At 41.8% G+C, this 25159-nt stretch overlaps 1 protein-coding gene across 1 annotated transcript in view; it reads left to right on the top strand.

The window, feature by feature from the left end:
• Nucleotides 1-25159, top strand: part of FAM102B (family with sequence similarity 102 member B) — a 233574-nt gene that overhangs the window by 104396 nt on the left and 104019 nt on the right. The window contains exon 5 of the mRNA XM_033916064.1: nucleotides 15959-16005. Coding sequence (XP_033771955.1) covers nucleotides 15959-16005 — 47 coding nt within the window. The remainder of the gene's footprint in view (nucleotides 1-15958; nucleotides 16006-25159) is intronic.

The following is a 25159-nucleotide window of genomic DNA, read 5'->3' as shown; positions in this document are numbered from 1 at the left end:
ACCTCTAGGAATCTGGTCTCCTTAGCGTATTGTGAGTTTCCAAGACTCCAGTCTATCCCGGGATAGTTGAAGTCACCCATAACAATCGTGTTACCGCTTTTGCATTCTCGCTTTATCTCGGCTTTCATTTCTTCATCGTTTACTTCGGTTTGCCCAGGCGGATGATAGTACAGGCCCATATTTATCTCGGGCCCTGTCCTCCCTGGTATTTTAACCCATAGTGATTCCAATTTGTTGGTCGTCGCTGCTGTGTCCACTCTGGTCGAGTGTATGTTTTCTTTTATGTATAGGGCTATTCCTCCTTCCTGACCTGTCTTCGCAATAGAGTTTGTACCCCGGCAGTGCTATGTCCTATTTGTTTTCTTCATTCCACCATGTTTCATAGACCCCAGTGATGTCTAGGTTCTCTTTTTTAGCCATGACTTCTAATTCTCCCATTTTATTCCTTAGGCTCCTTGCATTAGTATACATGCAATTTAAGTCCTGGTATTTTTTTGTCTTCATTTTCCTGTGCTACAGTCTTCTTATCATCCTCTTCTTGATCTGTCAACTCTTGTTTTTTGCCCATTGTGTTTTCCCAGCATTTTTCCCATTTAGTATCCTCTCGGGATACCTTCTTCTGAATCATTGACACTTGGTCGACTGTCGGCTTTCCCCTTCTTCTTAGTTTAAAGCCTGTTTTATTCCTCTCCTGACGTTGTTTGCTAGAAGTCTAGTTCCTGCCGTGCTCAGGTGCAGTCTGTCTCTCCTGAAGAGCTTGCTCTTGCCCAAAAACTTTGTCCAGTTCCTCACGAAGTGGAACCCCTCTTCCTCACACCATCTCCTCATCCATGCATTTATTGACTGTAGTTCCATCTGCCTCTTCACATCTGCCCTCGGTACTGGTAGGATCTCTGAAAATGCTATCTTCTGAGTCCTCATCTTCAGCTTCCTTCCCAGAATCTTGAACTGTTCTATCAGTGCATTTCTACTGTAGTCTCTCCTGCTGATCATTTGTCCCGATGTGGATCATCACTGTAGTCTCTTCTGTCTCTGCTCCTTCTAGGATCTTCTCAATTTTGTCAACGATGTCTTTTGCTTTCGCTCCTAGGAGGCAGGTCACTAGTCGATCCTCTCTCCCTCCTGCTATGTGGCTATCTACTTGCCTTAGAATTGAGTCTCCCACTAGGATCACAGACTGTCCCTTCTTGAGTTTTCGCTCCGGTCGCAGGTCTATGTCCTCGGTGTGCTTCGCTGCTTCTTCTTCTAGGCATCGGCATGTAGCAAAAATAAATCCCAGAGAGCTATTTAGCAGATCACATTAAGAACGTCTAAAGAGTTCCTAAGTTCTGTCCTTAGAACTCAGGTCTATTTGAAGCTCAAACTAAGCTCAAAAGTAGACCTGGTTTTCATTTGCCTACAATATAGGCATCATATGGACATCCTAGGTTGCTCAGTGTTATGTAAATGAATCAAAGGACGCCCAAATTGAGTCATTGCCCAAACCACGCCCATTCCATGCCCATGCCTATTGAGTTAGGCGCAAGTTTTAAACATGGTCATTCATGAAATTGTGGCTGCGTCTACAAAGTGGCGTTTATGTTCTTTGGATGCCTTAGTACCAATTATTGCTTGTTAAGACCCTTAATTGGCTCATTAACTACTTAGATTGGACGCCTAAAGTAAGCTTTACTTTAGGCATGACTTACACCCTTTATAGAATCGGGGCCTAGATGTCCAGACTTAACTCCAGGACCTAAAAACTCGTAACAGCAAGATTAGCCAGATATCCTTTTACAGAAGAAGTCTTCTCTTTACAGTAAGGGCCTTTGATTTATAAGAAATATTAAATCCCTCAGAAGAAAAGTGTGACTGGCTTGATAAGTTCTGCAACTTTGGGTAGGAGTGCACTGAAAAGCACATTTAATATGAGAAAATTCATTTAGATCTCTGTTCATGATTAACAGTTTGCCATAGGAACTGCGTGGTCAGTAATTAATTTTTTATTGCATTAAAAATGTATAAACATTAATTGAGAGATCTTATGACACCCTGCATTTATCACAAGGGGGGAGGGCCTTTCAAATGTGGACTGGAAGTTGAAATCAGTGTGTCAGTCAGATATAGAAGGTACATTCTAACTGATATTGGCTGATGTTTGTTATAGTTTCTTAATATACTGTCTGTCTTTGGTACAACCAAAGCAGTTTGCATTATTAGATTCAGTTACTTGTGGGACAGGGCGCTGTAGCAGCGGTCTAGGGCAGAACATTGGCAGAGAAGCTCTCCATTTGTAACCTATGATAGTTGCCAGGCAGGGTAATTGAAAATTTCAAATCTGAATCTACCCTAAGTAGCAGCGTCTGAAGAGGGTTATATACATAGACATCTGCCATCTAGAAATACCTCATACTTTGGTCCTCAAGACCTGCAAACCGGTTGGGTTTTTAGGTTATCCTTAATGGACGTGTGTAAGAGATCTGCTGTGTCCATTGCATTCAGATCTCTCTCTTGCACATTCATTAGGGACACCTTACCTTTCTGGTTGAGACTCCCAGCCTTGAATCTGCTTCATTGCCCATTGCTGCCGCTTGTTGCACAAGGGGAAGATATTTTTGTGTCTAGTGAAAGCTATTCTGCATGATCCTGCAGGGAGAGAAGAAACTGGCATTTAAGGTCTCACGTTCTCTGTTGCTATGGAAATGACTGAAATCAGAAATTTAGTATTGCTATCCTAGTTCAGTAAGAATCAGTGGAGAAAGGCAAGCCAAGCAAGAAGACACATGTAAGCAAAAGCTCTAGTTAAAGCACAGGTTGAGGGTGGTTGTTAATGGTATGCGTTGTTTGGCATGCCAGGTCCCAAATGATGAATTCCTCTACAACTAGATTCAAACTAGCCACCTAGAGGGTTGAAGTGCTGGACAGAAATCAAAGCACCAGTTTAAAAACTGTAATCTAGTGTTCCACACACCCTATCTCATAAATACAAATGCTATTTGTATGGTACAATTATTTAAAATCTTCATTACCACTTTCTGTGCAGCATTGTTCACAGTATATGAGGGCTGTTCAAAAAAGTATCCAACCTTTATTCATAAAAAATATTTGTATTCAGATACAACAATCTTATACTAATCTCCTTCAAAGTAGTCCCCTTGGGCTGCCACACACTTCTTCCAACGGTTTTGCCACTGTTGGAATCAGCGCTGGAACGCCTCTTTTGAGATTGCTCGCAACTGGTCCATCGTATTCTGCATGATGTCTTCTCTTGACTGAAATCAAGGGCATTTTCAGCTTGGGGCCATGTCGGGAGAGTGGGGAGCCTAAGGAATCACAGGTGTGTTGTTTGAGACCAGGAAACTTCATATCAAATGTGAAGAATAGGCAGGTGCGTTACTATGATGGAGCTGCCAATTGCCCGATGCCCACAAGTCTGGTCTTTTGCATCTCACAGTGTTACGAAGGCAACTCAGAACCTCTTGGTAGTACCCTTTGGTGATATTTGTGCTGTGTGGTGCGTACTCGTGATGAACCAAGACACTGGAGTCAAAAAAGACGTTTAGCAGGACTTTGACATTACTGTGGACCTACCTTGCTTTTTTTGGCCTCTGGGATGTTGAATGCTTTCATTGTGATGACATCAACTTGGTTTCTGGGTTGTACCCATAAACCCAGAACTTATCGCCAGTGATCACTGTGCTCAGGAAGTTGGGATCACTGTTCACAGTCTCCAACATGTCCTTTGTGATCTCCAAATGGAGTTGCTTCTGCTCGATTGTTAGCAGCTTTGGCATGAACTTCACTCAAATTCTCCTGAAGCCTAAATCTTCAGTCAAAATGGAATGAACGGATCCAACGCTGATGCTCGCCTCATTTGCAAGTTCTCTGATTGTGATTCAACGATCCTGCATCACCAGGGTCCTCACTTGGTCAATGATGATCTCATTTCTGGATGTTGAGGGCCTACCAGAACGTGCTTCACTCTCCACTGATGTGTGGCCACCTCTGAAGCGGTTGTACCACTCCTTCATCTGTGTGGTGCCCATTGCTTCGTCCCTGAAGGCCTGTTGAATCTTGCGGATCGTTTCCAATTGGGAATTGCCAAGCTTTACACAAAATTTAATGCGGTGGTGGTGTTCAACTTTTTCTGTCATGTTATCAAAAACGAAAATCCAACGGCGCTCACTTACACTTCCTCACTCATCGGCGGTCTGCCAGCAACTAATAGCTTCTGTAGGCGTGGAAAAAATTCAAGCATGCGCATTATGGTCACCTACATATGTGCATGAAACCACTCCTCCCTAGCTTTATTTGTTTACGCAAGAAAAATTAAGGTCTGATGCTTTTTGAACAGCCCTCTTAAAAACACTATGAGAAAAATTGCAAAACACTCAGTACATTCAAGCCCCCCAACCCACAGACAAGTCCCACTTTGCTTAAACCAAACTCATTTCCTCCATCCTTCCGATGTCTGTCCAGTGGGAAACAGCCATTTTTTCAGTTTTTCTTAAACTAAAAAGTACTCATTCAGAGGCAGTTCATTCTGGTACCACAGCTGAATATCTTATTCCTAATATTTGTGGTATAGCCAAGGGGGAGCCCAGTTAAGCAGGGGCCTACTGAGCAGCACAGACCTTTTGGGATCCCGAACCCCTGCCAGCTGAGACCATCTCCTCCAGCAGCCCGAATATCTACCAAGCTTAGCAGTCAGCAGCAGTGTTCCTGGGCCACCACAAGTACACCATGCATGCACAAAGCTTAACCATATATGACATGCTGGTGGTGGTAGATCAGAGACACAGTTGCCAACTGCTGATCGTTGTAGGCCATTAGATGAGGAGGTCTGCAGCTGGCAGAGCTGGCGAGCCCCATAAGCTCAGGTTCTTATAATATGAATTATTTTTTTTTTTTTTGAGGGGGTGGATTGAGATTAGAGAAAATATTGTACCTATTCACTTTGGGATCTGGCCCACCCAGAATTGGCAGTCTGGCTATGCTATTACATTCATGTTTGACTCCCTGAAGCTCTCCTATAGAGGAATTGCAAATTTTAAGAGAAGGCTGTTTTATCCAGATTTGGTAGTTAATATATGTGTTAGGAACTCATGTTTCTTATCCAGCAACATTCTATCCTGGTAGGCCTGACAGGAGGACAGAATCCTACAGCCATATACCAAAGGTGTGTTATATAGGGTAAAATGCGGTTTGAAATTTTTTTTAAAAATTCCCAATATTTAGGTTTTTAAATGGGTTCTGCATTGCTTCATTAAGAATAAATTAGGCAGGTCAACTATTCAGACCTTTTTGATATATTTTTGGTTTTGAAGGTCCTGTCCTCGGCAGTTAAAATAATGCCATAAGAACCTTGAGCAGAAAATACTAGCACTAGGCCTTGCTCAGTCTTTTATATTGAGTTTCTAACTGACTCAAAATGTTATTTCAGATTTTCATCCTTGCTTATATTTACCTTTTTTATAGTGCACCATTTCATGGGTTTTCATATGCAAATAAGAACAGAAACTAGTTATTGGAATTTTCGTAAAATGCTTAACATTTTTATGTGATAGATTGTAAAGTTAGTATTTTTATCTAAAGAATTGTAAGAACCTTTTTATCCAAAGAAATTGTATTTTCTCTTAGAATTATTATAGCTTCTTTTTTTAAGTAAATTACCTTGAACTAAATGGTGGTAGAGCGTTTCAGAAATCTTGTATTAGATTTTCAGTCTGGAATTTGATGTTTTGAAATAAACACCAAAATAATTGTTATGAAAATTTGACACAAAAATATACAAAGAGCTCTTCCTTGTGACGCTGGGAAAGTCACTTAACTCTCCATTGCACAAATATAATTTACAAAATATAATTGTACAAAAATAATTTAGATTGGAGTCCATAGTATGCCTGGAATAGATTTCCTGAGTGTCCATCAAGTTCTCTCTCTGGCTGTCAGGTTTTCAGGATTTCCACAATGAATATGCATGAAATAAATTTGCATATAATGGAGGCAGTATATGCAAATCAAGTTTATGCATATTCATTATGGATATCCTAAAAAACCTGACTGGCATTGGTGTGCTACAGGAACGAGTTAAAGAACACTTCCATAAGTAATCCCCTAATCACTTGTTTGTCCCATCTAATAGCACTATAGAAATGATTAGTAGTAGTAGTAGTAGCAAATATAAACTGCTTTGGTTTTACCTCCAGCACTATATCAAATCCATGACCCTTTATTTACCCTTTTTCAAGTTCTGTGCCAATGTTTCTTAAACTTGAACTGGGGAGCCTCTGGGTTTTCAGAATATCCCTAAGGAATATGCATCAATAAAAAACCAATTAGGGTATTACATAAATATACAGCATTCTATTTTAAGAATTCATTTAAAAAAGTCTGTTAAATATCAATAACAATTTACAATAAACTCAATTTTTTTTAGTGAAAATTTAATATACTTATATTTGTAAAATAATTAACATACTACAATCATTGTTACTCATAAATACATAGACCCAATTGTCAGAGAACACCCCTGTATCCCAAATGCAAGTGGTTTATCACAGCCTTGCTTTGTAATCCTCTGATGTGTTGATGACAAAAAAGCATCTTCTGTTGTTCAGTTCTATTAACTGTCTTCACAGGAATTAAGAACATGGAAAATCTCTCTCTCAAATTCTCTCTCAACCACCAGTCTGTGTTTCGTGAAACAGTGTCTTCAGGAGCACAGAACCACACAGAAGATTCTCAGGAACAGACTTAACCTTCCTATAACATCAGATTAACTTTGATTAGTCAAATCTAGTTCAATTCTCTTTAAATATATTTAGAATAAATTTAATTTAACCAAATGTCACTAGAATACATTTAAATTAACAAAATCTCATACCTGTTTCTTATACATTATAAGCCACATGAAGACTGCAGCAGACAAAGTGGGTCACCAAACCCAGTTCAATGCACATACTACATCAAAGACAAACCCACAAACTTAAATACCAAATGTTTCTACACCTGATGGAACCACTGATTGGGGCATCACCGATCAAGTTCAATTAACAAACTAGAACTGAATTGCACTCCATTCTATTTCCTTATTTAAACCTCTAGGTTCAACAGTGTCCCACTGATAAGTCATTTGTTCAACTAAACAGCAGATACATTACCACCCTGTTCCAAATAAATTTTGATCAGGACAACAAATCTCAAATCCTTTAATTGATGACCTCTATCATGCCAGTGAGCTACTAATGGAGCTTCATCCCTGTTATTTCTCAAGTTGTTTAAATGTTGAGCTATACAGTTTAATCCAGGGATCTCAAAGTCCCTTCTTGAGGGACACAATCCGGTCGGGTTTTCATGATTTCCCCAATGAATATGCATTGAAAGCAGTGCATGCACATAGATCTCATGCATATTCATTGGGAAAATCCTGAAAATCAGAATGGATTGCAGCCCTCAAGGAGGGACTTTGAGATTCCTGGTTTAATCATTCTCTTAGTTTGACCAATACCATTTATTACAAGGGCAAGAGATTCCATATATCACCTGATCTGATTCACAATTAGAAAATGATTTTCAAATAAGAGTTTCCCTGTTTTAGGAATATGCATGAGGCCGATTTGCATGCCTGTTACCTCTTTTATATGCAAATTTGCCTCATGCATATTAGGGATATCTTGAAAACCTGACTGGTGGAGGTCCCCCAGGACAGAATTGAGAACCACTGTTCTATGCTTTATTTCTATTCTTGCTCCCTCTCCCCCCTATTAGCTGAGATAAATCGGAGCTGGGACAAGCAAATGGTTTCCATGATGGATATTAAATACAATTTATGTCCCATGCACAATGCTTTTAGCACAAGACTAAACAAATCCTGTAGGATTTTCCATTTCTGCCTTGAGTGCTGGCCAGGTTAAAGGGAGCCTGTTTGCAATTACTTATTCTCTGCTCTGCTTTTTAACCTTATTCCCTTTCCTGCCCCCGTTCCATCTAGTCATTTCAGCTACAAACCAGGATACTCTCAAGAACTTTGTTGCATGTGAATCTAAATCTGCCTGCTCTGTATCACCACTGTATCACCTTCTCCTGAGGTCTATGAAGGTTCACCCCTAATACAGAAGCTGGGTTTGGGAATCAGACCCAATTTTATTTTTTTTGTCTTTGTCAGCATGCTAAAATCTGAGATGCAGATCTTTATAGGATATGTCCCAGGTTCTTTCACTGTCTCCCAGAGTCTAAAACTTAGTTTCCTCATTTGTTCACTGCTGCAAGGTCTTTCTCCTGTTCAGTTTTCTGCACCACCATCTTCTGCAACCAGGCATCTCAATAGTAACTGCCTCAGCAAAGACATAAGCACAGGTGCTGATGCTAATTTTATCTTGCATCTTGAGAAAATAAGAGTAATTAGGTAACATACCTTCTCTCCCAGATACTGTGAGGGATGTGGAGGTCACAGCTCTTGCTTTTTCAGGCTTATAGTTTGATGTGACTGACTTGACCAAAGACAAATGGGGAAGCATGCTGTAAATCTAATCATTTATATGAAGGGACCTGTGAAAATTAAATCATTTCACTACAGCATAGTCTTAAAAAGTATGACAGTGGTAATATCCTATAATCCTGAGGGAGCATTCCATCATGTTTGAGAGAGAAGCAGTAACTTGGGTTTGTTTGGTTTAGAGAAAACAGAGTCATTTATTTATTTAGTATTTGTCTCACACCTAGTCATTGGTATGAGTTATATTCAGGAACAGTCAGCATTACCCTGAACTAGAGAGTTGCGCGGGGACAGAAATCCCACCCATCCCCGCCAAAGTCCCACCCATCCCCATGATGACTCCCCTCTGTTACCGTGAGGAATCCCCTCCGTCTCCGCCCGTCCCTATAAACTACAGAAATAGTTATTTCATTTAATTATGCTACTGAATTAAAGGCTCTGGTAGAAATCCATTTAAAAATAAGCAAAAAAGACTATTAATTTGGAAATATTAATTGGGAAGAATACATACTTTGTAAATGGGTTTCTACCAGAGCCTCTAATGTTTATAAATTTTTATCAATACAACTAATATACTACTTTATCCTGAAGCAAAAAAAAAAAATAAAAATAATTTTTTTCCTACCTTTGTTGCCTGGTTTCTGCTTTCCTCATGTTCTCATTCAATTCCTTCCATCCACTGTCTCTCTTCTCTCTGCGTCTTCCATTTGCTCTGTTACTGTGCCTCTCCCTTTCTCCCCCCTCCCAAATTGGTCTGGCAACCATCTTCTTCCCTCCGCTCCCTCCATAGTCTGGCATCTCTGTCTACTTCCCTGCCAGCGTCTTCTCCCCACTCTCTCTTCCCCATTTCCTTTCAGCGTCCTTCTCCCCCCCCCATTTTCCCAATGTCCTGTCAGCATCCTTCTCCCCCCTCTGCCTTCCACATGTGCTTTCAGTGTCCTCCCCCTGTCTTCCCCATGTCCTTTCAGCGTCCTTCTCCCCCCCCCCGTCTTTCCCATGTCCTTTCAGAGTCCTTCTCCACCCCTTTGTCTTCCCCGTGTGCTTTCAGCGACCTTCACCCCTTTGTCTTCCCCATGTGCTTTCAGCGTCCTTCTCCCCCCTCTATCTTCAGCATCCTTCTCCCCCCTCCCGTCTCCACCATGTCCTTTCAGCGTCCTTCTCCACCCCTTTGTCTTCCCCAGTGCTTTCAGCGGCCTTCTCCCTCCTCAATTTTACCCATTTCCCTTAAGCATCTTTTCTTCTCCACTCCACCTTTCCTCCCTTTCTCCCTCCCTGCCCCTTACCTTTGTGGCGCGTCCCCACCGGACCGACAACAGAACAGGCCCGGTCGGACAAACCTCCCTGCCCTGTAGCCGCGAATCTAAATTACCTTCTTATAGCATCTGGAGTATTGAAGCTGCTGTAAGAAGGTAATTTAGATTCGCGGCTACAGGGCAGGGAGGTTTGTCGGCCAGGCCTGTTGTCGGTCGGGGGAAGTGCCACAAAGGTAAGGGGACCTGACTGGCTGTGCACACTCCCCCCCATGGCTGCAACCGGGGCGGACCGCCCCCCCCTTTTGGTACGCCATTGCCTTCTCTCTACCTGCCCTGCCGCTCTCAGCCGACCGGAAGTCTTCCTGATGTCAGCACTCACGTCGGAGGAAGGGAGGGCTTTGCTTAAGCCCTCCCTCCGACATCAGTGCTGACATCGGGAAGACTTCCGTTCGGCTGTGTGCTGTGGCAGGGCAGGTAAGGAGAAGGAGACTAGTCTCGCGGCTCGAGTGCCATCCAACCCCGCAGGAACCCCGCGACCCTTTGAGGCGTCCCCATGGGATCCCCGTGTCCCTAGGGGGCATCCCCACGGGATCCCCGTGACCCGGATCCCGCGGGATTCCCGTCATCCCCGTGCAGCTCTCTACCCTGAGGGCTCCATTTACTGATGTGAATTAATAGACATCATAATGATTAAATAGGCCCCATTGACAGTAAAGGGATGTTCATTAAATAAAATGCTTTAAATTGCATTCACACACATTAGTAAATGTGGCCTTGTGCTTGTGCTAGAGGCAGTAACGGATGAAGTAAGATCCAGAGAGTATAAACAGGATTTAAACCCTGGTCTCCGATTCTTATCCTGCTGCTCTGACTGTTAAACTGCCTCTCCACCTCTTAATTGAAATATTTACTGGGATTATTCTGAGTAAACATTGATGATTTCACCAACTGTGTTTTCAGTGTTAAATGAAGGTAATTTAATAATAACGTGCCTTTGTGAGAAGTTCCAAAAAGCATCTGTATTAGAAAATAGGCTTCCAAAATTTGACCCTGCATTAAATAGATAATATAGATGTGTGAGTGCACCCATGTATTTCATAAAATATGAGTGCACATCATAACCATTGCTTAGTCTACACCCCAGGAACATCTAAGCCTCGCTTTTATAAAATGGGCACAATGTTTCCACACACCTACTTTTACGCATGTACTGTAGAAGGCATTTCTTATGTTCTTATATAACTATAATTTCATAAAAGTCCTTTCCAGTGTAATAGGTGAGACATTCTAGACAGTAGGGTTATTTCCCTTTAACTGCATATGGCAAAAGGAATCCACTCTGGATTTTTCACTCTGTCTCTATAGTATTCCACTGGGTTGTTTAGCTCCTTCTACAGTTCTTTCCTTCTGCACGCATGACTGTAGATGTGTTGGTTCTGCTCTCGCCATTTTACTATTTTTAATTTGATGTAATTTTGTCCCCTTTTCAGGTCTTTTAGTGCTTGGAGTAAATTTAAAGCTCTGCCTGCTTGAAAATTCACATACTTTGGTCTGTAGCTGACATGCCGATCCCTCTGGTTACCTGCTAGCCAGCCTGCATAGTGTTCTCTGGAGCTCAGGGCTGTCCCTCAGGTGGTCTTATCTTCTGTTAAACAGAGGTCGAGCACAGGCTGTTAGGTACCCTTAGGAGGCTCGGTGGGGTCTCACAGGGGTGCCGGCTGTGATGTCATTCCTCCACCCATCCCAGTGCACATCTGGTGGTTCGCAGGGGTGGAGGTGTAGTCAGACATAGGAGTCTAACTGGTAGCCCAAAGATCAGATTTGCAGAAAGATTCCCAGCATTTTGGCAGCTACTGTGTGAGAGCTGAAAGCAGGCTGCAGCACTGAGTCTGTCAGGTCATAGTGAGTACACAGGCTGACATCCTGTGAGAGACATCGGGGGAGGTTGGAAAAGTGGAGTTTTGAAGGTTTCTGAATGTTCTCCCTCCTAAAAAATCCTAAAATTGCCATTTTTACTGTTTGGGAAGTGTGAAAAATATCACAATTTTGGTGTGAATTTTTTGACAGCAGCCATCTTGGATTTTTAGTGATCTTTTTTTCCTAAAGTTCCCTGCTTCTTCAAAACTGCATTTTTTGCCTGGAAAACTGCTGAGATGGAGTCTTTAGGCTGTCCTCATGTGGATTCCTGCCAGGATTGCGCAAATGTAATACTTTTGGAGTAGTGTTGCGCCACATGCCGTATAATGCAGCTAGGGGGGGCTGCAGGGCCCAACTTAGCCCCTGCTGAAGCATGTGTCCAAATGCTCAACTAGCCCAGTGGGATGGCCGTTGTTGTTTTCGGGGCTCAGCAGGGCTGATACTTCAGTTAGCCAGGCTATAGACCCTCCGCATCCTACGAATTGTAAATGCAAATCCTCCGAGTGCCTTTCTGCCCCAGGAGCCGGACACTTTTTCTAAGTTCATGAAATTTTTATGGTCCAAGTTTTAGACCAGGTGCTCTCCCTCTGAACAGTCTCAATCTGCTTCCACGGTATCTCTTAGTGGTGTGGTTCCTTTAGGCACGTCATGCCTCAGCCTGCTGTAGCTTTTGAGCTACCTGATCCTGATCTGAGAGACCCAGATATTTCCCTTACCTATCCCTTGTTTGCAGATACAGCGTTTCCCAGAGGCTGCCTTTTAAGGGCCAGTTATTGTTTGGCTCCAGATCCCAGGGCTATGGGCGTTCCCAGCCTTCCTCCTCCTGTTCTGCACCCTCTGCCAGAAAGGCTCAATTTTGCCAGGCTGACGGATGCCCCTCTGCGGATAGAGGGCCAGCTCTCAGCGTTTCTTCCTGCCTGGATGTGCTTTACATCCAACCAGTGGGTCTTGGACATTATTCAGTCAGGTTAGAAACTGGAATTTGCTCGACCTCTGACAGATTGGTTCATGGACTCTCCTTCAGGTCGCCTGGACAAAGCACTCAGGGTTCAAGCCACTGTTCAGTGCTTACTGGATATTCAAGCTATAGAGCCAGTACCGCTCGACCTCTTAGGCTCAGGCAGATACTCCATTTACTTTATCATGCCAAAGAAAGGCTCAGAAGATTGGAGGCCTATTCTGGATCTTCAGCATATGAATGCGACTCTCAAGATTCCTCAATTCTGAATGGAGACTGTGCATTCAGTAATTGCAGCAGTGGCCCCAGGAGATTTTCTTGCTTCTTTGGATCTCATAGAGGCGTACTTGCATATTCCTATTTTTCCAGCCCACTGCAAATTCTTATGGTTTCATGTTCTGGAACAGCATTACCAGTTCTCAGCTCTGTCTTTTGAGCTAGCGACAGTACTCTGGACCTTCACCAAGGTTATGGTGGTAGTGGCAGCTTACCTGCGGAAGATGGGTCTCTAGGTTCACCCTTGGATGACTGGCTGATCAGAGCTCCTCGTTAGTCAAAGGATGATACACGGTGGCGCGTGTGCTCCAGGTGCTGGAAAATCTGGACTGGATTGTCAACTTCAGGAAGAATCATCTGACGTCCACACAATTGCTGGAATACCTGGGAGTTCTTTTTGACAAGGCAGTAGGTTGCATCTATATCAGAAGCCTGCAGGAAGAAACTTTGTGCCCAGATTTCTTCCCTTCTGGAGTAGTCGGCTCCTTCGCCATGGGATTATCTTAAGGTTCTGGGATCCATGGTTGCTACGCTGGATATGGTTCGTTGGGCGAGAGCACACGTATTCTCTTCTTCATGCTTTGCTCACTCGCTGGACTCTGTACAGGGATGCCTTGCAGACCCCTCTACATTGGACTCTGGAAGCTCGAGCAAGCATGGACTGGTGGCTTCTCTCACAGTCGCTCCACAGGGGCATGCCGCTACACATTGCCTTCTAGATCGTGGTGATGACGGATGCCAACCTTTGGGGCTCAATAGCACATTGCAATCATTGTTCTGTTCAGGGGTGTTGGACACTTTCTCAGCGAAAGTGGTCAATCAGCTGGTTAGAGTTCAGAGCCATTTGACTACAATGAGATTGCAGAAGACACTGGAGGTACAAGTGGTCAGGGTTTTCTCTGACAATGTGACAGCAGTAGCCTATGTCGATCACCAGGGAGGGACCAAAAGCACCCCTCTGACCTAGGAAGAGGCCTTCATTTTCTTTGGGTGGAGCGTCATCTCCTAGCGCTGATAGTAGTGCACGTAGCGGGCGTAGATAACATTCAAGCAGATTTCCTCGACTCTGGATCCAGGTGAATGGTTCCTGTCCCCAGAGGTGCTAGATGAGGCCCTGCTTTGACCTCATGGCCATGGCAAGAAACAGGAAAGCGTATTGCTTTTTCAGTCGAAGATCCAAGCCTGGAAGCGAGGGGCTCGACACTGGTGCACCTATGGCTTCAAGAGATTCTCCTGTATGTTTTTCCTCCTTGGCTGATGTTCAGCTGGGTCATTCAGAGAATCGCAGCTCATCTAGGATGCATCATTTATCATGGTATGCGGATCTGATGAGGCTGCGCAAGGGTCGCAGCCTTCGATGAGTGCCTATCCGGACCTCCTCATGCAGGGTCCGGTATCCATGGAGGATTTTGGTCACTTTACTCTTACAGTATGGCTCTTGAGCACGCAGCCTTAAAGCATAAGGGATATTCTACCCTGGCTGTTGATACTCTTCTGAAATCTAAGAAGTCATTTATGGTGTTGGCTTACGCTAAGGCTTGGAAGACCTTCTAAAATTGGTGTGACCAGGACCAGATGGACTCTTATTCAGCTCCGATCTTGCTAATTCTCACCTTTCTCCAGGCTGGTTTAGATAAACTAAACTAAACCTTAAGTTTGTATACCGCATCATCTCTACGGAAGTAGAGCTCGACACGGTTTACAGGAATTACTAAAGAAAGGAACTCCAAAGGGAAGAAGAAGGGCTTGGTGGAAAGGAAAGAAGGAGGGGACTAAGTAGGGTGGAGAGGGAGGGAGTGGTTACATTTTAGAGAAAAGCCAAGTTTTCAAATGTTTTCTGAAGCGTTGGAGGCCTTCCTGTGGCTTCTCTTTGGGTCCAAGTGGCTGGGCTTTCCTGTTTTAGATCCCGGGAGCATTGGTCTTCCTTGGTATTTCATCCTGATGTCGCTAGATTCTTAAAGAGGGCTCTTTGTGTCCATCTGCCGATTAAACGCCCTTTCCCTTCCTGGCTTCTTCACTTGGTATTGTCTAGCCTTACTAAGGCTCCATTTGAGCCCCTTTGAGATGCTACACTCTTGGACTTGATGTTCAAAACTGTTTTTCTAATCGCCAATACATTGGCGTGTTGTGTGTCAGAACTGCAAGCTTTATCTTGCAGAGACCCTTTCCTCTGTATTTGAGACAGGGGTTTCTCTTCAGACGGTTCCTTCCTTCCTTACCGAAAGTGGTCTCAACTTTCCATTTCAATCAGTAAGTGTGTTTGCCTGCCTTTCACCCAACAGATTCCAAGTCACAGGACTTCTTGTTGAAGAAACTGGATGTGCGCAGAGTTCTTCTGTGTTATTTGGAGGTCACCAATGAGTTTCATCTCGCTGACCATTTGTGCTGACTCATTCAGTTAAATTGGGGTGCTGCCGCTTCCAAAGCAACGATTTCCATTGGATATATAGAGCCTTTTATCAGCTTACATTCTTGCTGGGAAACAGTCTCCTGTTTCCATCAAGATGCATTCTACTAGAATTGAGGCTTCTTTGTGAGCCGAAGCTAGAGCTGTGTCCCCTGAGGAGATTTGCAGAGATGCGATGTGGTCTTCTTTTCACACATTTGCCAAGTTCTACCAAGTGGACATGGCAACAAGACATGGGTCCTCAGTCTTACGGATCAGCGAAGCAAGCCCACCCTAGTTTTTTGTCAGGTTTTCAAGATATCCCTAATGAATATGCATAAGACATTTGCATGCCTGTCTCCTCCATTATATGCAAATCTATCTCATGCATATTTATTAGGGATATCTTGAAAACCCGACTGGCTGGGGGTCCCCTAGGACAGGATTGAGAACCACTGGTCTAGAATGTCTCACCTATGTACTGGAAAAGAGCTTAATAGGGTAAGTACATAATCTCTTTTTACTATGTGTAGATCGTGTTTGATTACCCCCAAAATCTGTCTTCTAGTCGGATAATGTATTTCTAAATTATGTGGCAATTGCCAGATCCTATGATTAGTTTAGTTTAATATGGAATCATGTCATATCTTTATTGTTGGCTCTGACCTGGGTTTTTTTGTTTGTTTCCACAGGTTGTGATCAGCATGCAACTCATGTCTGGGGACCCATGTTTTAAAACGTAAGTTTGTACTGCTTTTCAGGTGTAGTGTGTTATAGCTAAGCAGGCAGCTAGAGTGGGTGTCGGAGAGCGATGAGTGAAGGGTGAGGGACCTGTTTACCAGTAATAGGAGACTTTTGTTTGGAGGTAATAGTGTCCATTTAAAGTTATGAGATAGTTCGGTACATACAGTTCCGATTATCAGAAATCTTTTGTTGCTAATTTGAAACCATGGTACCAGTCACTCTTAGGATGGGGTTGACCTTCCTACTTTGTCTTTCAGTAAATAAGTATTTAAGAATAATATGATGTCTCCAAAGCAAGGTCATAAGTAGAGGTTAGTACGTGATCTGTATTGCTCGTTCATCTCGTTCATCAGAAGAATACCTGAGGAGTTTTCTAGAAAAGACTTGAGCATGGATAGAAGCAAACCCATGCAGCAGCATTATAGTTTCTTATTTTCCTTTTTAATGCCTCTAGGCAGCTATTTCAGCTCTGTTCTGGTTTTCTTAGGGGGAGAGGCTGCTTTGTCCATTCTTCTTCAACTGCAGCAACTAATTTGCTTCACCGAGTCTTGATGAGCTTCACACTTGGTCTCTTTGTTTTGGTCTGTTGCTGGAGTCATGGTGGTAGGGGGTGATTTTTAAAGAAAATGTCTGTCTTTGTGAAGGATCCATGTTAACAGCTCACTGACTTGAGGAAACTACCTGATAACTCCAGCATGCTATTGAAAATGGATCAGCAGGAGTGTTTACAGGGAAGATCACAAAATCTCCAGATATAACATCTTAAGGGGGATCATCCAAAGTGACTTATTCTATATTAAATATCTGACCTGAAAAATTGAATTTTTGAGTGGGGGTCAGTAAATTTACAATCTTTAGTGATGTGTCCACTTTAAACTAAAGTTTCTAATTCTAGGATAGTATTTTGAGAGATGATTTAAACATAAGGGACATAACAGTAATTTGCAAAGTACAGTACTATAAACATAAGAACATAAAAATTTCTGTACTGGTACAGACCGAAGGTCCTTCAAGCCCAGTATCCTGTTTCCAGCAGTAGCCAAGAACCTAGCTAGATCCCAAGTAGTAAAACAGATTTTATGTTGCTTATCCTAGGAATAAGCAGTGGACTTCCCCAAGCCATCTCAATAATGGCTTATGGACTTCTCTTTTAGGAAATTATCCAAGCTTTTTTTAAACCTTACTAAGCTAACTAATTTCACCACATTCTCCGGCAACGAATTCCAAAGTTTAATTACACGTTGTGTGAAGAAATATTTTCTCCAGTTTGTTTTAAATACACTACTTAGCTTCATTGCATGCCCCTAGTCCTAGTATTTTTAGAAAGAGTGAACAAGCGTTTTACATCTACCCTTTCCACTCAGTATTTTACAGACCTCTATCATATCACCCCTGAGCCGTCTGTTCTCCAAGCTGAAGAGCCTTAGCCGCTTTAGCCTCCTCATAGAGAAGTCATCCTAAACCTTTTATCATTTTCATCACCCATATAATACCACCTAGTTAAAATTTTATATGCATTCTCCTATATCAAGATACAGGTAGAAGCTCTACAAACATCCATACATTTGAGACCATTCCTTCTCTGTAAAAGTGCACCCCAGGCTCTCTTTTAAGCAAACTGATGTTGTTCAGACCCTCTCAGATATTGATATAAAACAGAAATTGGTTTTTGCCATTTCTGTAGGGTTATCCACAGATTTTCTGAATGTTCTGATGATATTGGGGAATCCCTATCCCACCCTTGAGCCTGAATAAAGTGATGGATTTGTAAGTATGCAAGGTAATCCTTTCCTGGGAGATCAAAACTCTTCCTCAAGACTTTAAAAGAGCCAGGACCCCCTTTTTGAGAACATCTCAGAATATGGTCAAACCTAATTTATCCCATCACTCAAACTCCTTACTATCCTTCCCTACAGAAAACTATTGTTCATCATGTATAGAAACCATGGTAGATGGAACTTCTACCCTACCCCATTGCCACCTTGTAACGCCCCAGAGTCATACAAGGTGCCGTGAAAAGGGGTTTGCTATCTCTGCTAATTTATCCTGTTCAGGGAAGGACCACAACCAAAATTTTAATCAGTAGGAGCCCACAAAGTATTATTCTAACTGTACTCCCAATTTATATTTTGCAATATCCCAATCAAGAAGTATGCACAACTGTGCCACTTGACAATACCGAAACAGATTGAGGAGAGCCCTGCCCCCATGATCTCTAGCTGACTTTCTGAGACACATGGGGAGTTTCCTTTCCAAATAAAATTGACAAAGATAGAATATAAGCATCGCAAAACAGATGGAGGAACAGAAATAGGTAAAGTTTGAAACAGAAAGAGTAAACAAGGTAATATGTTTTTCAACACCGCTATTCTTCCCCACCAGGACAACTACAATCCATTCCATCACTGAATGTCCCCTTGGATCTGGTGAATAATCTTAGAATAGTTTAGATCATATAGTCGAGTCATGTCTCTGAGTAACCAAATACCAAGATATCTGATCTCGTGTTTAGCCCAATGAAAAGAATAGCAGGGAGACAACTGATTGCATGCCCAATTAGAGTCTGGTTGATCTCGTAATCCCCCAGTGTAACCCCTAAGAGCTCAGATTTATCCATGTTAACCTTAAAGCCAGATACCCCATCATATTCACAAGAAACCTCCATTAAGATGGGAAGGGAAGTCCCACACATATAATAAAATATCATCTGCAAACAGAGCTATTCTGTGTTCTGTGCTCCCTGCCCTGATCCTTCGCAGATCCAGATGTTCTCGAATATAAATCGTTGGAGGTTCGATCGAGAATGCAAATAAAAATGATGACAGGGGACATACCTGCCTCATCCCTCATCCTATAGGGAAAAAATCTGTATAGCCTCCATTTATCCGAATAGAAACCCTGGGAGATGCGTAAAAAGCTCTCACCCAAACACTGGAGTGCCCCTCCAATTCCATACCCTCCATCATTTTAAATTAAAAGTCCCAGCAGACTCTATCAAAAGCCTTTTCATCATCAATAGCTAACAAAACAACTTTATCTGGATTCTGATGAGCAGCACACAACAAACTCAAAGTCTGTCGAATATCGTCACCTACTTAGCATCTGATTGGTCCAAATATACCAAAGCAGGTAAAACCTTGCCTAATCTAAGTGCCAGGACTTTTGCTATAATTTAGCATCGACATTGAAGAGAGAGATTGGCCCCAAGAGATCTCTTCCTGGTTTTAAAAGCACTGAGATCCCAGCTTCTCCCATTGATTTAGGCAATGAACCTCCTGCCCGTACCCCATTTGCTACTAGTACCAATAAAGGTGTCAAAGGGTCTTGAAATTGTTTATAAAATTTGTTCGTGTAGCCATCCAGCCCTGGGGATTTTCCAGCCTTCAAATGCTTTATAACCCCCAGAACCTCTCTCAGTGAATTAGGTTCATTCAATTCCTCACACTCCTAGGACAGACATGGAATAGTCCAAGTCTATAAAAACTGTGCATGTTAATTCGCCTCTGTATTGCTGTAGAGTTTGGAATAATAGTCAAGAAAGGCTTGCCTAATAGCAGTACCAGTATAATGCCACCCCCCCCCCAAACCCCTAATTTTCAATATGATCGCCTTTGCTTGATTTTATAAATCTAGCCAACGGGGAGCTATCTTTGCTACTATATTCATCTAAAGTTTGCCAAAGTTTGGCTCTCATAAATTCAAGATCTTCCATCTGAAGTAAATATATTTCAGAATGCACTTTTTGAAGCATCTGATAGGTCCTGGTGTCTCTTATGTAGGTCCTCAAGCTCCACCAATAGTTCCCTTAGAACTAAAGATTTTTGTGCCCTCTATCTCTTTTTCCTAGCTCCCCCATTTGATAAGAACTCCCAGCACTACCACCTTTAAAGTATCCCACAAGACTGCATCAGATACAGTACCATTATCATCATGTTGAAGATAAGTAACAATGGTAAAGCGCACTTTCTTTTCCACCTGAGGGTCTCCTAAGGGAGACTCATTGAGCCTCCAAAAATTAAGGCCTCTTTTTCCCCCCTCACAAGACTGGTGCATGGTCTGAAATCTGAAAATTACCTATTTCCACTTGTTTTATGCCTCCCCACAAATTCTGGTGGACACAGATACCATTTTTTCTAGCATATGTTTGTTGAACATGGGAGTAAAGTGTATAATTCCACTGTGTACCATGTAGCAGTCTAGCTACTGCATCAAGGTCAACAAGGCTCTCTTATGTTGTTTAGAAGACCCATCCTTAGAATGTTCAAGCTGTACATCAGGAGGAACATTAAAATCACCCCCAAGATAGGCAGATCCTATTGCAAACTCCAGTAAGTCATTTCAAATAGAATCAAAAAATGTGGCTTCGCCAGAATTTGGACTATATATGTTAACAAGCTTGATTTGCTGCTCTTGTAGCGAGACCTAAAAGGCTAGACACCTACCAGAGATGTCTCTATAAACTTTAGCCACCTCCAATCCCAATCCTTTTTTTATTAAGATAGCAAGACCACCAATTTTCTTATGTATTCTCTCCCCCTGGTGTGTCCAAACCTGTTCAAATTGGGATGATCATAACAAGGCAGTATCCCTGGATCTCAAATGAGTTTCTTGTAGCAGACTAATATCCCAACCTACCAATTTCCCGAAACAATGCTTCGCTTGCCTGGACTATTCATACCATTTACATTCCAAGATCCAATTGTAAGAGATTTACCTCCCACCCCACCCCACCTCCCAAACCCCTGTCCACTCTGATTACCCATACCCACCCCCTCTTCCCTTCCCTTCCCCCAAATACTTTGCTGATCTCTGTCCACCTAGATCAGCCAACCTTTAGGAAATGAAATCCTCCACAGAAAGTTACGATCTCCCACTTGCTTCCCCAATCACACACACACAACACGCCCCACTCTTACAATACTACTTCCCAGCACTCATAGCCCATGTCCCTGAACATTCAACCATCATACAACCCCAACAATATCATGATCATCCACAATGTGCTTTCAGAGCACGCAGGCTAGAATTATAGAAAAGCCATCAAGTGACGGATTTAGAAGACTTCTTGCTCTGATGCAGCACCCTCTGTCAGGCCTGGTCTCTTTAGCAGACACAGTAGAGATAGTAGATTCCGTCAGATTCTTGCAGCCCATTTCTTGCAACGCTGACCATGCTTCCGCTACTGCAACCACTTTGCGGGATTTACCATTTACAGTTATCCACACTCCAAATGGAAAAAGCCAACAATATCTGTGGCCTTCCTCATGCAACACTTGTGTAACCTCCTTAAATGCCTTATACTTTTATAATGTTGCCCAGGCCAGATCCTGGAAGATCCCCACCACAATATCTTTCCACTTAAAGTCCATGTGGTGATGAGCTGCCATAAGAATGTGCTCTTTGAGCATGTAATCCCCAAAACAAGCAACTTCGTCTCTGGGACCCGGTCCTCTGGATGACCCCAGGCTGTGATGGGCTCTCAGCAGAAACATGTTCTCCAGTGGTTCAGTACCATATCTCTGAAACAGCCGAGTACAGACCCTTGAGGAATCCCACTATTTACTCTTCTCCATTGAGAATATTGATCATTTAAACCTACTCTCTATTTTCTGTCTTTCATCCAGTTCTTAATCCATAATAGGACATTATCTCCTATCCCATGACTTTCTAATTTCCTTTTAAGAACATAAGAATTGCTGCTGCTGGGTCAGACCAGTGGTCCATTGTGCCCAGCAGTCTGCTCACGCAGTGGCCCTAAGGTCAAAGATCAGTGCCCTAACTGAGACTAGCCTTACCTGTGTACGTTCTGGTTCAGTAGGAAGTTGTCTGTCTTTTATGAGGTACTTTGTCAGATGCCTTCTGAAAATCCAAATACACAATATCAACCAGTTCATCTTTATCCACATGTTCATTCACCCCTTCAAAGAAGTGCAATAGATTGGCGAGGCAAGATTTCCCTTGACTAAAACCATGTTGGCTTTCTCTCATTAATCCAAGCTTATGTATATGTTCTGTCATTTTGTTCTTCATAATAGTCTGTACCATTTGCCTTTCACAGACGTCAGACTCACCGGTCTATAATTTCCTGGATCACCTCTGGAACCCTTTTTAAAAATTGGCGTCATGTTGGCCACCCTCCAGTTTTCTGGTACTATGCTGGTTTTTAAAGAAAAATTACTAATAATAGCTCTGCAAGTTCATTTTTCAATTCTATCGGGACTCTGGGATGTATACCATACGGTCCAGGTGATTTGCTACTGTTCAATTTGTCAAATTGACCCATTACATCATCCAGTGTTACTGAGATTTGTATGAGTTTCTCTGATTCGTCAGAATTGAATACCATTTCTGGCACCAGCAACTCCTCCACGTCTTCCTCAGTGAAGACTGAAACAAAGAATTCATTAATCTCTCCGATAGGGCCTTGTCTTCCCTGAGGGCCCCTCTTATTCCTTGGTCATCTAGCAGTCCAACCAATTCTTATTCTGGCTTCTTGCTTTTAATATATCTACAAAGGTTTTTACTATGTCTTTTTGCTTCAAGATGTCTCTTTGCCTTCCCTTAAATAGTGCCTTGCATTTGATTTGACATTCCTTGTGTTGTTTACAATTATTTTCAGTCGGATCCTTCTTCCACTTTCTGAAGGATTCTTTTTTAGCTCTAGTAGCTTCATTCACCTCACTCGTTAACTATGCTGGCTGCCATTTGGTCTTCCTTCCTCCTTTTTTAATACATGGAATATATCTAGTCTGTACCTTTGTTTCTTTTTTACCATTCTTCTCATGTTATCATAGTCTCCTTTTTTAAAGTTACGTACTGCTGTTTTGGATTTCCTGTGTAAACTTATTTAAGGGATTATATAAAATCTGATCATGTTATGATCACTGTTATCAAACAGCCTTGGCACCATTACCTCCCTCACCAATTCACTAAGAACCAATTCACTAAGAACTAGATCTAGAATGGCTTCACCTCTTGGTTCCTGAGCCAGCTGCTGCTTAAAGCAGTCCTTGATTTCATCAAGGAATTTTATCTCCCTAGTTATTCCATTCTTAAGTTTCTGCTGCCCAGGGTTCTGTTGATTCTGCTTTGATCAATTTTCCTTTCAACATTTCTCTCTCCCTCATTCTGCATATCCTGTTAAGTCCTGTATCTTGGATTTTAACTGCCATACTTTGGATGACAAGAGAGTCATGGTTTTCTGTAATGAGCAGAATAAAATCCTTTGAAAACCCACCAATTTATTTTATTTTTTTTTTAACTACGTTTGACACCAGCAGATTAGGAGTTCCCATGGGAAAGTTCATCATACTTGAACTAACTAGCAGAGCTGTTCTTACTACTTGCTTGTTGGATTAACTTTGAAAGGTCATGTCAGGGTTCTTGGGATTTGAGCAATGATGAAGCAAGTTTCCATTTTAGTCTGACTTCAGAGGAAAGATGTGCAGGATGGGATAGGAGTTCAGTCCCTGCAAGCACTAAGCATTATTGCCTTGAAACTCATTTGTGTATTAGTGATGCAAAATCTTTATTCTTTAACTTCTACCATTCAAGTGTCCCTTTTTCTTTGATTCCAGGGCCACCATCTATACCTGCAGCTTTAATGTTCATTTTTTAAACGCTTTTTGTTTATAATATTCATTATTTGTCACTTTGTTTGGAGACAGCCATTAGCTAGCTAGTACCCTGTGTGCTGCTCTGGTGTGATAGAATAACATTCCTTACCTATCATGTTTTGTTCTGGAAATAAAATAAACTTAGTGGAGTCACACAGGCCCTTTCTTTCCCTTGTGTGACTTGGTCTTCAAGGCTTTTTTTTTTTTTTTTAAACCAGTGGTAAAATGGAGCAGCCAGCTGTCTGATAGCACACATGCTCAGAAGCAAGTAAGTTCAGTCTCTTGTTCATTGCAAAAAGAGATTCAATCTAGAAAAGTGATTGCAGAAATTTACCCCCTCCTTTTACTAACATGTAGTGCGGATTTTAGCGCCGGTAGTGGCGGTAACTGCTCTGACGCTTATAGAATTCATATGAGCGTCAAAGCAGTTTACCCTTATTGCCGGTGCTAAAACCCGTGCTAAGCGTTAGTAAAGGAGTAAAGTTAGTTTTTTCCAGTTTTATTTTTCAAGCTATTTTTAAGGCAGCACTTCCAAAACTCCTGGATCCCCCCAACTAGTTAGGCTTTCAGGATATCTAAAATGAATATGCATGAAAGAAATCTGTATTTAGTGGAAGCAGGTGTATGCAAATGTATTTCATGAACTCTCACTGTGGATACCCTGAAAACCTATCTGGCTGGGGACTCGCTAGTTTGAGTTGACATCAATTAGAGTGTATCTATTTTATTTTTATTTTAAAAATATATGTATATTCCACACAATTTTAAGTTTTAGGTGGATCACAAGCAGACATACACAATTTACAGAAAAAAAGACTCGCCAAAATAATGCTAACAATTCAACTTAAAAATAAAATGTCAGCATTAAACATAAGGTCATCAGATTTTTTTTTTTTATAATCTTTATTCATTTTAAAATAATTTCAATAAGTGAAGAATAATAAATAAACATTTACACTATAGACATCACTTAAAATATTACAAGATTCTTACAGACCAATAACCCTCCCATCCAAATTATTCTTTATCATTCAAGAATCTATAGATCTATCATAATTCCGTAATTCACTACATATTTTAAACATAAAATTACACATTTATCCACTTAGACATATTTAAACTTATAAACCACCCTGTCCCCATCCATAATATTATTTGATTATAACCTTTATATTCCTCCCACCCTCCCTGGATGTGCAATTCTTCTAACAACAAATGTATAATTATATTAAATCTACAAAAGATGTCAATGGACCCCATATTAGATTAAAGTTTTTAAAATTCCCTAACTGATCAGCTCTCATTTTTTCATATTTATATATTTGACATAAACTTGCCCACCAGAATGCAAAATTGAGACGATCCCAGTTTTTCCAGTTACGTATAGTATACAGTCAATTGTATAGATGTACTTGTCATAATTAATAAGAGACTTCTTTTATATTTATCTAGGGGGTCTTTGTTATACAAAATGGTACCACAGATTATTACTTCATAAGTTAAAGGAATCTCAGATTCTAAAATATTAGTAAT

This window comes from Geotrypetes seraphini, chromosome 12 (assembly GCF_902459505.1).
Source record: "Geotrypetes seraphini chromosome 12, aGeoSer1.1, whole genome shotgun sequence".
Classification (NCBI taxonomy): domain Eukaryota; kingdom Metazoa; phylum Chordata; class Amphibia; order Gymnophiona; family Dermophiidae; genus Geotrypetes; species Geotrypetes seraphini.
The sequence above is the reverse complement of the archived record's forward strand: the minus strand, read 5'-3'. Positions and strand labels throughout refer to the sequence as shown.